Consider the following 14,290-nt stretch of genomic DNA (forward strand, 5'->3'; position numbering starts at 1 on the left):
ATTTGGAACAGCTGTTTTGCTAGCTGACTTCGTATAGATTAAACAGAAATAACATAAACATCTTAGCCACAGCAAATTGTTTCTTGTATAAACTTATTTTTGAGTAGTGGCTCGCTAAGTGCCCAAGACACATATATACATATATAATATAGGAACAGTGTAATAGACTTGATAAAAATAACACAAGTCTTAATATATGTATTTATATGCATATACTAAATGCCTGCCCAGACATTCATTTCATTCAACTTGAACTTGGCAAAAATCATGATTTAATGAATGAAATGGCAGCCAAGAAAACGTTACTCAACACTCACACTCACTCATATGTAAATGTCTGCTAGAGAGAGAGAGAGGTAGAGTGAATGTGATGTATTCAATTGGAAGCGCTTGATATAAGTTTCTTTCAAGTTGAAAAGTTTCATTCTATGATGCGCAGGATGCGTAATGTAAATTATTGTGCATTGCAAATCCTTTTTGCAGCCTTCTTTGCCCTTCCCCTTGCTTCATCCTTGTGAGAATAAACATTGAGCCAACTTTGAGCATAAATTAGCCATGTGTGTGAGCCCCCTTCGAGGATGCTGTGGGTGTGTGTGTGTGTGTGTGTGTGTGTGTGTGTGGCTGGTTGATGCCCACCACTGCAATGTAGCGATAAAGTGCTGCATATTAAAATCTTTCTATGCCTCGAAATGAATTTTGCGAAGGCACCAAACAAAAGCCCGACTTGCGCTGCAAATAAGGATACGCTACGCTCTGCTCTGCTCTGCTCAGCTCTACTCAGCTCTGCTATCCATGCATAGAATGCTCAGCCACAATGAAGGATTTTGCGATGCGTGTTTGGTGCTTGGCGCACTTTGTTTTGGTTTGCTCTGGCTGCCGGAATGAATATGCGTAACTCTAGATTTCAGTTTCCAGTTTCCAGTTTCCAGTTGGCTAATGCCCAGCTACAGCATCCCATCTAAGTATAACAAATTGTTTATGCAAGCGCAACGTGATTTCATTCCAGCCGACTGCATCTATATGGCAGTGACTTCTAATCCATGCATTCAAGACTATTTACTCGAAACTTGTTTCATAAGCAAATACAACCAGAAATATTTATCTAAATGGCAGTTTGTGAGACCATTTAAAATAATAAATGATTTAAGAACTTTAACTGCTACGAGTTTGAAATGTTTGATCAAACAACTTGTGGAGATGCAAATTTTATATTCTATTTTATATTATTTCATATTTTTTGGAATTTATTTATCACACATTTTGAATAGATATGTATATATAGCATAAAATGTTTAGTTTTTTATATGTTTTTTATATATTACATTTCCTTAGACTTAGCTTTTCATATAAAGCATATACATACATACATGTATTTACACCTATATCTTACATATTCTTGGCGTTATATATGTTAACTCTCAGGCAGCAGTCCTTCATAAATCGGCACAGATATATCGGATTTATTCTTCTCCTTTTAAATTTTGTCTTTCTTTTGTCACTCCATGTTAGCTAACATTATTCAGTACATGCGCTGCTTATGTCGCCTTTACTAACAGCACGCTGTTAAGTCTCTCTTAAATAACATTTTGACCTCCTCCAATTCATTTCTGTTCACCTGGTGCCTCGGCTCGCCAGCTGTCGCCTCGTGTGTCGATGTAATAAATATGTATTTTATTTGTGCGTCGATTGCTTACATTTTTTTTCATAGCTCGTTAAAATGTTGCCATTGAAATGAAATTAGACCAACTTATTTTATATTCAAAAGAACTTTTTTATTGAATTATATAAACGGTTTTTTTTATACCCTGATTTTATTATCTATTTAATTTTGATGATGTATTTACAAATAAAAATGTTTTAAATTATATTTTTTTCTAGTGTATATGCAAATAACGTATATATATTATATTATGTACATATATATTATTTATATAATTTTTAAATTATTATGTTTTACAAATTAAAGAATCTGCTAAAATAAAAAAAAAATTGTTCCATGCCACTATTTTTCTCACCTGCTCGAAAGTGTGCAACAAAATGTTTTAATGCATTTTTATCTTTATATTAAATATATATATTTTTTTCGCCTACCTTTCTTTTGAATGCGCTGTGCCCCTCCATTTGGCAGTGTCTCTGGTACGCGTTCAATTTTTTGTTGGACATGATAATTTGTAAATTTCCTCGACAATGGCCGTGACAATGATTATGCCCACAAAAAACTTTTCCAGAGCCATGGCAAATGGCCTTTTTGTTTTGCCTGTCTCGCTGCCTGCTCTGATTTTGACCAGCTGCAGCTTGGCTTCTGCTGATATATATTTTTTTTGGCTGTTTTGGTTGTTTGTGTGTCTCTAGTTGCTGTGGATAAAGTTTTGGCCAAGGTGGCGTACTAACAAAACTTTTCCATTTACTCAAAGAGATGAACTGCCCGCGCGCTTCAAGGCGAATTTTCTTTGGGGCGCGCGTTAATCCTTTTAGAGCTGCGCAAAGGCTGCAAGCATCCAGAGTAGCGAGCACTTCGTCAGCTATTTATTGAAAGAGCAGCCCAAAGGCGAATTATCTTCACCTCAAAGTGCTTTATCGATGGCTGGGCAAAGCCAAGAGTATGTGTGTGTGTGTGTGTGTGTGTGAGTGTGTGGGTGTGTCTGTTAAAGCATTCTTTGGCAGTTTGGCGGAACTAATTAAGTTCAATTTAAATGAAATACGAGCTGCGATTTGGCCAGACGTACGGAACGTGGCGAGGAGCATCGAACGAGCATCATAAAGTCACAGTGAGAGTAAAAATAATGCACGCACACATCACATGTCCAATGGGCCGTATACGCAATCTGAAACTGGGGCTACGCTGCTGCTGCTGCCGCTGCTGGGAGCTGCTGTTAAATTAATGCCAGCTCGTAAGTTTAACAAGGAATTCAATTTTTTTTGCGCCGCACCACGCAAGTAAGACGAATAGTGGATACTTTCTTGAGGGCGTCGCTACGCCACGCCCCCCCCTCCAAACCCGAACACCCAAATTCGCAGCCTCTTCTTTGCCAGAGCAGCCGTGCACACACACACACACACACACACACACGTTTGTTTGCCTCAATCTCTCAACGTCCTCCTGGCAGGATGCCTGGCTGCCTCCTTTTGTCCTTCTTTTGTTTCGCAGCGCGTGTTAGTGTTATTTTCGCTCGATGAAAATTGATGCGAAAGTTTTCACCATTAAATAGTCCTCTTCGAATTGAAATGTGAATGCATTGCATTTTATTTTTTGTTTTTTTATTTGTTTGTTTTCTTCGTTTTGTATTCATATATTAACAGATTTCTTAAAAATGCAATAAATTTCATATGCATTAACCCCATTCCATCAAATTAATTTATATATATATATATATTTTTTTTACAATTTTTTCCGAATTTTTTTTTTTTGTTTCTTTTTAGCAAATAAACTTATATTTAATTTTCATTTTTTTGTTTGTTTTTTTTTTTCTTATTGTTTTGTTTTAATCTCTGGCTTCTGTACAACAGCTTAGCTATATTTGTATATTATTTTGCATAGATGCTACATAAATGTAATCGAAATCATTATCATCACCATTTAAAGAAAAATTCACAATAGTCAAATCGTTTTTGGTTATATATATTTTCCCATTTATCCTTTAGCTTCTTTATCTATGTCTATGAGTAGCTTCTCCTTTCTCCATTCTCCATTCTCCATTCTCCATTCTCTTGTTCTGTATGCTAGTTACGTTGCTTGAGTTTTGAATTACAATTAAACTAAATTCAGTATTTCAAGTCTTTTGTCCTTTCGGTTCCATTAAACTACATTTAAACATATTACATATGCTGTATTAACAAGAGAATTTTTATTTATATATTTTATTTTGTTATAACTGTGATTTCGGCCCGAATTAAGTAGAAAACACTTCGAATCAATTGGTAAATAATTATTTGCTTTGTTAACAAATCTCTTTGGCCTTGCTTTTAACTACAATATAAGCATAATAATCATAATAATATTAATAATAATAATAATAATTGTAATAATAATAAAACTTATCCATATATTTACCTCTAATAATTTAACATATTTTGTGCTTAAGTCTTATTTAGTTTTCCCCCATTTTCATATGTTAGCATTACAAACTAAATAAATACATGCTCGTACCATAGCTGTCACTGTGTGCGTGTGTGTGTGTATGTGAAAGAATTATATGTTAAGTTTATAAATTAATTTAAAAATAATTTAATTAGCCATCTTAAAAACACACACACACAAATAAGTATTCTCTATTATGCGGGGAAGACATTTTAGTTTCGAATACTCGTTCACGTTGTGTAAAGAGAGTATATGGGTTCTGTTGTCATGTTTATTTAGAATATGATAGAAAGAGTCTAGAAATTTTGTAAGAGACACTGAGATGTGTATCTTTAATTTTTGTCTTTTTTGTAAGGCGTAAAAGATCTTTCAGATTAAGCGATAAAATTTTATAATAGAACCTCTTTAGAGGTTTCCTATAGATATGATAAAAGAACACAATATTAAAGATCTCCCAGCTAGTAATCTAGCTATTATATTAAATGTGAACGAGTATTATGCAGTCGATATCAACCGAATGCCGTATTTGTAATTGTTTTTCTCTTCTATTCCTTCTCTTTTCGCTGTATAAAAATTTATGCTCATATGCTTTACATGCCATTATAATCGATATATATTCATTAAGTGCGATAGTTATACGTTTAAAAAACCAGCAAGATAATCTATATATATATATAGACTATATATCATTATATATATATAGTTAGTATATGCGTGAGACACACTGATAGACTTTGAGTATTGGAATTTGTGTATTCCCTTCTCTCACTCTCCCTTCCTCTTTCTTTCTCGCTCTATCGCTTGGTGGTGATTAAATGTTCTTAGATTCTAATGTTAATTCACACATTATGTAAGTTATTCGGGAACAGCTTGCTTAGGGGTTTAGCTGAGACAATTAGTCCAACAACACACAGTTCTACACGTACGAGATGTGAAATTTATACTACTTTTATTTTATATATATATGTATATATATTAATTATGCTTGTATGACTGTCTTTTTACTATATATAAGTATGTATTCGTTTGTATGTGTGTGTGTACCTGCATTTGTCCTTTTACATAAATTTTATTTTTTCGCTCTTAGTTTAGTTTTCGCTTTTTATTGTACAAATTAAATTTTGGCATATTGATTGAGTAGTTCGAGATTCCTGCTCTAACTTTTTATTTGTTTTTCTTTTCTTTTTTTTTCATACCAGTTTATTGATTTTCTCTCTCTCTCTTTTTCTTATTTCTTCCCCTTTCCGTTCACTCTCTCTTCCTGTGTTTAATTAATTAGTTCGCTTAGCTACTTATCTCTAGAATTTATTTTAAATGCTTTTCCTTTTCGTTTTTTCTTTATTTTAATGCAATTTTGGCAGACCTATGTGAGTATAAGCTTTACATATGTTTAGCTCTGTGTGTTTGTGTGTGGGTGTGTGTGCGTGTGACTCATTCTAGATGTTATATCAAAATTTCTGCTCATGTTTATGTTAACTGCAAGTTGTTCGTGCCAAAAAGTATTTCCATTTATTGTCTGTCTGCATATGGTTTGAAACTATTGATTGAATATTTTTGAACGTTAAATAAATACGTTGCCTCGAAACATAAATACAGTTAAACTTGGGCACACTCAGAGTAAAGGGAAGTGTTCTGGTTCTGGTAAGAGCACATCCAAATTTAATTTTGACAAATTTCGTTTAAACACCTAGCTATATTATTTCTCCAAGTGTAACTGAAATGCTTTAACTTTTCTTTTGACAAAGTTGTATTGAATTTGTTTAACATCCTGCTAGGTTTTTTCTTCCAGTGTTTGTGCTGCTCCCATACCCCCCACGTGGGCATTAAGCTCCATTATAATTTTACTTATTTTCCTGCTCATTTAACTTTTATCTGGGAACGGCAATCACAATTATTCAATAGCGGAAATCCCAGCGAAAGGCGAAAGGCGAACGCAGACAGCAAACGCCAGGCGTGACAATCGTGCGGGCCTTTTCAAATTGATAAACACACTCGCACTCACATTCACACACACACATACACATGCAAACAGTCTCAGACTTTCATCAGCCCAAAGATATGTATAGTCCATGGCTGAGCTGTTGGCCTCTCTGATTGCTTTGCTTTTGGTGAATTTTCGACTTTTTAGTTGCGCTGCTTGCAAATTTCTTTGTCTTTGCTCTGGCTTGAATTGAATTTCGAAATATATTTAATTTCGTTTTTAATTACTTTCACTCAGCACAGTCAGTCAATCGAATAGACGAAGAGGATTTCTTTTTTTTTTCCTGTTTTTTTTGCTCGCTTTGCCTGCAGCTGCGTTTATCTGCGACTGCATTAGTGTGAGAGACTTGGTAATTACAGCTCGATGAATATTAATTAACACACATACAGAGAGAGAGAGGCACATACACACACACACACAGACATCGCTTCTGTCATCTAGGTTTGCCCTTGGCAAAGGATGCCAGGCAGCTAAGGGTGCTAAGGGTGCTCGCATTGCATTGATGCTCCACATAATAGAATTGTCATGATGTGCTCCAGCGCGGCTAGCAGAAGTTAATGGCGTCCCCAAGATGAGCATGTCACGCTCGCTGGGCTGCGACGAGCAGCAAATGTGCGGCAAGCACTTAAGACTCCATCCAAAGGCTGATGGTGGTGGTGGTGGTGCGGTTGGTGGGTTAAGACAATAATGGTACCTATAAGCAGATGGATAGATCGCAAGCACCGCAAGCAGGCGAATGAATCCTTTGAATATGCCAAAACAACTGCGTTGCCTGCACATAATGTGAATCTCAACTGGGCGTGGCAGCTGCCTCCACTAGCTACACCCCCATCCGCTAAGTTGGCGCTCTAACTTCCAGCATCAGCTCAAGCACTTTTACTGAAAACGCTCAAACGCTGCTCCAGCTGCTCCTGCTGCTCCTGCAGCTGCTGTCAACTGTTTGCGCTTTGCTTATACCCTGAACTAATGGCAAATCTGATAGCGGGGCATAATCGCTTCTTGCTGCTTGTATGTAACGCGCAGAAGGAGGCGTGGCAGACTTCATGATGTATAGATGGGTCGACCGTCTGCACCCGTTTGAAGTATTCCTGCTGCCTCAGTCTCAGTTCCGTTGTTTTTGTTTGTCTATTCCTCCGTTCCCCTGTCTCTCTATCTCAGTCTCAGTCTGTCTCAGTTTCAGTCCCAGTCTCTGTCTCAGTCGGTCTCAGTTCCAGTCTGTCTCAGTCTCTGCCTGTCTCAGTCTCTATCTCTGTCTCAGTCGGTCTCAGTCTCAGTCTCAGTCTGTCTCTGTCTCAGTCCCAGTCTCTGTCTCAGTCTGTCTCAGTCTGTCTCAGTCTCTGTCTCAGTCTCAGTCTCAGTCCCAGTCTCAGGGTATCTTCTAGGCGTGCACTCCCAACTAGTTCGCTTTGACTTTTCCATTTTTTTTGGCCACGCCCAGTGAGCGCTCCTCTAGCGCAATCACGTGCCCATCGACTTGAGGCCTGAGCACGCCCCAGGGAGCTGTCAAACGGCTGCGCGGCTCTTTGTGTCGTTCGTTCCACTGAACTAATTTCCCAAAAATTTTGACCGCTTCCTGCTGCTGCTCCTGCTGCCACTGCTCCTGCTGCCCTTGCTGTCGTCCCGCTCAAAGTTTTTCGTTATGGCTGCTGTTATTGCTGCTTGCGAAAGCTAATTAGCAAAACGCAAATCCTCCAGCGGACTGACAAAGCGACAGACGGAGACAGATGGAGATGCGAGCAGACGAACTGGTCAGCGGCATGAGATCGTCTTTGGGGCTTGTTTATCTGAATAAACAGCGTGCAGTGTCTTATGGGCAAGTGAGAATCGTTTTAAAAATTTACATAAACTAATTCTGTAGCTGATTTGAATAAGGTAATGGGCACTGGCAATACTCTGCAATCCCAGAGGGGGCGAGTGGGGTATGTGAGGCAGGCGAAAGTGGCAGAAAACCTGACGTTACCCTATTGAAATGAAATTTCGTGCTTAGCTACCTCAGTTGTTGGCTTTTTACACGGTATGTAAATTCTTTAAATAGGATAATTGAAGTCCTGTCTATACTCTGCAAAGCAGTTTATCGCATGGGGTATGATAGTGAGTGTAGCATGCAACTTTCTACATATAGATTTTACTCCTTACAGGGTATTTGCTGCTTGCATACCTTGTACTGCATTTATCATGTGGTGTATGCTGCAGCTAGCAAAAGCCATGTCATAGTCTATCTCTTCTCTACATTTTTCTCTATTTTCCTTTATGACTACCCAAGCTGTTAACTTTTTAAGGAGTATCTGCCTAATGATCATTTGTTTTATTTATTTATACCCTATAATAATTCTGATAGAAGCAGTAAAATCTATTCCAGTTAATTTTATTTTAGCTTGAGTCATCACATAAAGCTTCTCTAGCTTTTATCCTTTCACAGGGTATTTGCTAATTGCAGTTGTTAACTTCTTCTCCTGGCGTATAACACAGATCTAGGATATACTTTGGTGCACACACACACACGCACACACACAATGTCAAACACACATTTAAATGTAGAGAGGGAAAGCTTCTAAACTAGCTACGAGTCGAGTGTGGAGTACAGTTAGTTATATATATATGTATGTATAGATATAGTATGTATATCTGTGTAGATGTGTATGCCTGTATGTATATGTATATGTGTAGATGCTTGGACAGACTGGGCGCCATCCTTAGTACCGGGACTCAGAGCTGGCCCCAGTCTCGGCCTACAGCTATACGAGATGCCCATCCGCATCTGTGTAGGCCACCTGGACGCCAGCTCCGACTGCAGCGCCGACGCCAGCGGCGCTCGCATTGAAGCTGCTCAGCGTGGCCGGGTCGTAGGTGGCGCTCGTAGTCATTAGCAGATTGTTGCCCAGCGCCGCGTTGCTCACCGGATTCAGATTCAGAATCTGCAAACTGCCCACGGCCCCCGAGACGGGCACGCCCACTAAACTAGCATTGAGCAGCTGTTGCTGCTGTTGTTGTTGTTGCTGCTGTTGTTGCTGCTGCTGCTGCTGCTTATTGCGATTGGGATCCTTGAGTATGCCGTGCGGCTGGCGGGGCAGCGTCGATGTGGCCAGCGGCAATGCTGTCGTCATGCTGCCATTGAGCGTGGTGCTCGTGGTCAGCGTGGTGGCACTGAGATTCACCGGATGCAGATCGTGCAGCATTTGCATGCCAGCGCCACCGGCGGAGGCGGAGCCGGAGGTGTGATGCGTAACATCTGGCGGCGGCACGCCCACGCCGACGCCCACCACGCCGCGCAAGATGCCGCGACGCAGCGTGCCACCTGTGGCACTGCCATTGCCCACCAGCGTGGCGCCGCCATTGCTCGCCGCCAGCAGCGCCGCCTGCGAGGTAACCGTAATGGGCTGCATGGGCTGCAGATGCGCCAGCGGCAACGGCGGCGCACTAAAGTCCAGCGCAGTCGGATATTCCTGCAACGAGAAGAGCAAAGAAATCATTGTAGAGCATCAGCTACAGTCGGTTAGAGTTCATAATTATGCATAGCCTATGCTCGCAGTGCAGTCGTCGCCTGCGCCGCCTCGATTTCAGCTCGGAATTCAAAAGTTTTCTCATTTAACCGTCGCCAGAGATAGCCAAGCCAAGAAGAAAGTGAGCAGCAGTGAACGGCTCGAGTTCTGCTTTTGTTACGCCTTTGTCGACTTCTGGCAAAAGTTTTTTATCTATATTTTTATTTTATTTTTTGGCCCGCTCAGCTTGCAGGAGGACGGCGAAATAATAGCTGCAGCTGACGATTACGCATATTTATTTTCTTCTTTTTTTTTTAAGAGAATTTCAAAGTAAATTCAAGAGAATTTCAATTGATGAATTGCCAAGGGAGGCGTATAATCTGTCAATAAGGAATGCAATAGCAGGTGGGACTCGAAAGGGAATGCGAAGGCAAATCTCTGAAAATGGAGCTCTTTGAATAAGCGATATTGTATTTGGGGTGAATAAGCATATCTGACGACAAGAGTGCACTGAAATAGTATGGGTACCACAAAAAATAGTAGTAAATGCTCCTATCTCTCTGCTTTTATGTGTACAAGCTATACACTACTATTTCTGTGCAATTGTTTTGATATATACTCATGATTCTCTGATACTGTATATTAATTCTGAGCATACTACTATTGTGATATATACTAATTCTTCTGTGCATATTCAGTGTATGCTCAGATTTGACTATATCTGATATATGGTACTCTTTTTGTACATACTACCATTTATAAGTATACTACTATTTTGTTGAGATAGGAGTATCATTTCTGTGTATACTACTATTTTTGATCATACTACTATTTCTGTGTGACTTTATATTTCTGTGTAGTCTCTGACACTACTATTTCTATGTACAGTACTATTTTTGTGTATACTACTATTTCCGTGTATACTACTATTTTTGATCATACTACTATTTCTATGTGGCTTTATATTTCTGTGTGGTCTCTGACACTACTATTTCTATGTAAAGTATTATTTTTGTGTATACTACTATTTCTAAGTATACTACTATTTCTGTGTATACTACTATTCCTGCGTATATTACTATAATCTATATATGTGCATACTCTGATACTACTATTTCTGAGTATACTACTATTTCCGTGTATACTACTATTTCTGGCTACTATTTTAGGCATGGCATAGGCAGTCCTATTTGAGTGATACCTAAGGGCATGCAAGTAGCTGCAAATGAAAACCATAAATACCATTTTATCGAACTATTTTCTCTATTGCCTCACTGCACTTTCTTTTCCTATTGCTCCCATTTGCCATCATCCATATTAGATTATATATGCTGCGCCAAGTTTGCCTACTTCAGTTGTGAATTGATCTTAATGCTTGCAGAGCGACTGACTAACAATGCGATAATTGTAAACTGTCGTCGCAGCAGGAGAATAGCAAACGTCTCCGGCTGCCGCTGCCTCGCTCTGACTGCGTGTGAGTTGCATGTTGCGAAGTTGCAGACAAGTTGCAAGTTGCGCGTTGCAAGTTGCTAAAAATGTGCTGAATTTTTTGTGTTTGCTGCTCCCGCTCCTGCTCCTGCTCCTGCTGCTGCTGCTCCTGCTGCTGCTGCTTGGAAGTTGGAAATATTATCTTCTACTTCGATTGACATGACACTTTGTGTCAGTTGGAAAATTGTTTCGTACCGAGGCAGAGGTAGGGGCAGGGGCAGAGGCAGAGGCAAAGCCAGGTCCGGTCTGCGCAATAGCATTTGCCATAGTTGCAGCAAGTTGAACGCGCCAGCTTCAACTTTTTAAGAAGAGCAAACTCAACTTCTTTGCCTAATTGGAATATTGAGCAACTGAGGCTGCAGCAGGCAGGCAGCAACAAATATGCCACAATAATTTCTTTCAATTTTTCAATAGCTTTGAAAGTTGTATAGAAAATTAAAATTAAGAATAGACTTTTATAAATATATATAATAAATAAGCATTGCCAACAGGTGCTAGGCATTATTTATAACTTTTATTAATTAAAATTCCTTTTGACTTTGGCATTTGCCATTGTTAAATATGAATTACAAATAACTCTAAAGTATTTTTATTTTGATAACTATAGATATAGTTTGTTATACTGTGACACACACACACACACACACACATACACACGTTAACTGGCACTGATTAACAGTAGGAGAGATTGGGCTAGGTGGCATGGGAATTGGTAGTTAAGGAGAATGGATAAAAGGACTTAAGTATACCAAGGCGAACATTTTGTATCAGTTTACAAAGTTAAATTGTCTTTAACGAAAAGTTTTTGAGCTGAGTTTGTGCGCCAGCAATTTGTTGCACTAGCTAGAATCAGCATGGCTTGTAAAGGGGTTTCACTCGCACTCTCGCTGCCCCCCGCTCCGTCCCGCTGCCTCCCTTTCTCTTTCTGACACATTTGAAAAAGTTTTTGGTTGGTGTGGCATTTAAAGGTCTGCTTTGTTGTCCTGTGGCTCGCGTGCCTCTCTATGCCAAGTGGGCGCTAATTGTGGGCGGGGCACGGCTCATTATTGTCGTTATTGTTAAAGTTGCCACAGCAGCAGCAGCAGCAGCAGGAGCAGCAGGAGTAGCAGGAGTAGCAACGGCAGCAACAGCAGGGCAAAGGAGTTCATTTTGCGTAAATAGAATATCAAATGTATGACTAGCAGCCAGTGCCTGCTCCTGCTGCCGCTGCTGCTCCTGCGCCCGCTCCTGCCGCATGCCCTTTTTCCTTTCGCAAAGAGCCATCAAACTTTACACATTAAATCCAGCGAATGCGGCGCCAGGACGCCGCGTTCTCAGCTAAAATTAAATTATGGACACTACACGACTCGATACAGCCAGCGAGCTAGTATATATTTCGGTTATTTATTTAATCGACATCAGCTGCTCTGAGCCTTGAATTTTAAACACAAATCGTCTCGCCCGCACAAAAAACTAATTGAATTTCAAACTGTGCTAAACTCGCTAACAAAGTGAGCCATAGTTAAGTTGGACGAGTTCACTTTGCACATGCCCACGTAGTTGCTGCCAGAGATAGCCCCAGTCTATAGAGCCAGCCTGATCCAAACACTCACACACACACACACACACACAGTTGGAATATCTAAAATGGGACAGAGCAGCCAGCATTTAACTTATCAAACACCAGTTGAGCGGCGGGACGAAACGACTTTTGTCTGTTCCATACAAAGTTTTTCAACAGTTGATGGTGTTGTTGTCGTTGTTGTTGTTGCTGTTGTTGTTAAACGGACATGCAGAACGCAATTGGCAATAAAATACAAATTGCCGCTTAAATAGTTACACATGTGGGTCCACACAACACAACGAAAACTGGGCGTTGGCCACAATTGCAAAGCATTCTATATTTAAATATATATATATATATATATATATATATATATTTATATACTCGATTATACTATCTATACTATACTATACTATGTATACCCTGTGCACTTGAACTAAGCCTAATCAAATGAAATTCGGCAAATGCTTCGATAATTTCATTGGCCTTTAATTGTGTTAGCATAGCAATAGACCAAATGTCATTTACTCACTTCAATCGTAAGAATTGCTAATGCAGCAAGGCATTTGGCATAGTTGAGCTGATGTATGTCAGCAATGAAGGATATTTAAGGATTTATTTATGTTAAGAAATGAAGTAAAACTCGTCTATCCATGGCAATTTAAAGTTGATTTAAAGCCACAAAACATTTGTTATTATTGATGCGAATTGTATAAGTATATAGGAATATAAATGTATATATATATATGATAGAGATGATTCTAAATATATTCTTTAATTTTCATTGCCTCTCACTAAATTATTTAATATTATTATTTAGTTCATTTAATTCAAAATAATTAAATACATTTTTCAGCGCATTTTAATTCAGAAATTTCATAAAATTCAACATTCCTTCATTATTTAGTTCAATTTATATATATATATAAACTTATTTTAAATTGGCGTAAAAAGGGTTTTTAAGAACTCTGCTCAAAGTGTTGCGGGTGATTGCAAAGTTTCGTATTTATATACCTTAAACCAATTGAAATTGGTTTTTGGCTATAATAGTATTTTGCAACTGTATATAAGAGGCAGTGTTAGTTGTGCAAGAGCTTATAGGGTATATAAGTTTTCTATTAGAATTGAATTGAACTAGGATAAATTGATTTGATATAGTTAAGTACTTTCAGTCTGAGTCGATCTATCTGATTGGGATCTTGATAGTTAAATTAAGAAAGGAGTATTTAAATAATATATAATATATATATTAATTATATACATTAAATATATACATTAAATATATATATTATATTTATATAATAAATATATATACGTATATAAGTTATAAGTTATTTGATTTAATTTTAATTATTTTGATAATTAATTTGTAGTGAACGATAAATATCGATATTTTCAATTTAAAAATAAAAATTTAAATAAAATTTGCTTAGAATGTTTGCGCTATGACAACACATGTTATGAGCATTTTCTATTTAGCATAGCTCAATTTCTTTTCCCCAAAATTAAATGCCTATAAAAAGTGCTATATATCGATCTACACATATTTATAGGAAATCTAGCCCCTTCAGCTTCAACACGCAGAGTATCTGCCCGTCGAATACTCCCGGCTAGAGCATTTGTTATTTCTTTGAAATGTTGTTAGAAATAACATTGATAGACCAGCCAGTTTTAAGCTCTATTGTGGGCTGAAGAGCTTATAAAAAACAGGGAAGAGAAAC

The 14,290-nt window shown here is 38.4% G+C and overlaps 1 protein-coding gene across 4 annotated transcripts in view; it reads right to left on the bottom strand.

The window, feature by feature from the left end:
• Positions 1–7,796: 7,796 nt before the first annotated feature.
• Positions 7,797–14,290, bottom strand: part of LOC6579843 (nephrin) — an 87,655-nt gene continuing 81,161 nt past the window's right edge. For all 4 annotated transcript variants that reach the window (XM_032729851.2, XM_032729850.2, XM_002005680.4 and 1 more), the window contains one exon: positions 7,797–9,502. In XM_032729851.2, the coding sequence (XP_032585742.1) occupies positions 8,795–9,502 (708 nt within the window). In that variant the 3' untranslated portion in view covers positions 7,797–8,794. The remainder of the gene's footprint in view (positions 9,503–14,290) is intronic.

The sequence above is a fragment of the Drosophila mojavensis genome, unplaced genomic scaffold, assembly GCF_018153725.1.
Source record: "Drosophila mojavensis isolate 15081-1352.22 unplaced genomic scaffold, ASM1815372v1 contig_80, whole genome shotgun sequence".
Lineage (NCBI taxonomy): Eukaryota > Metazoa > Arthropoda > Insecta > Diptera > Drosophilidae > Drosophila > Drosophila mojavensis.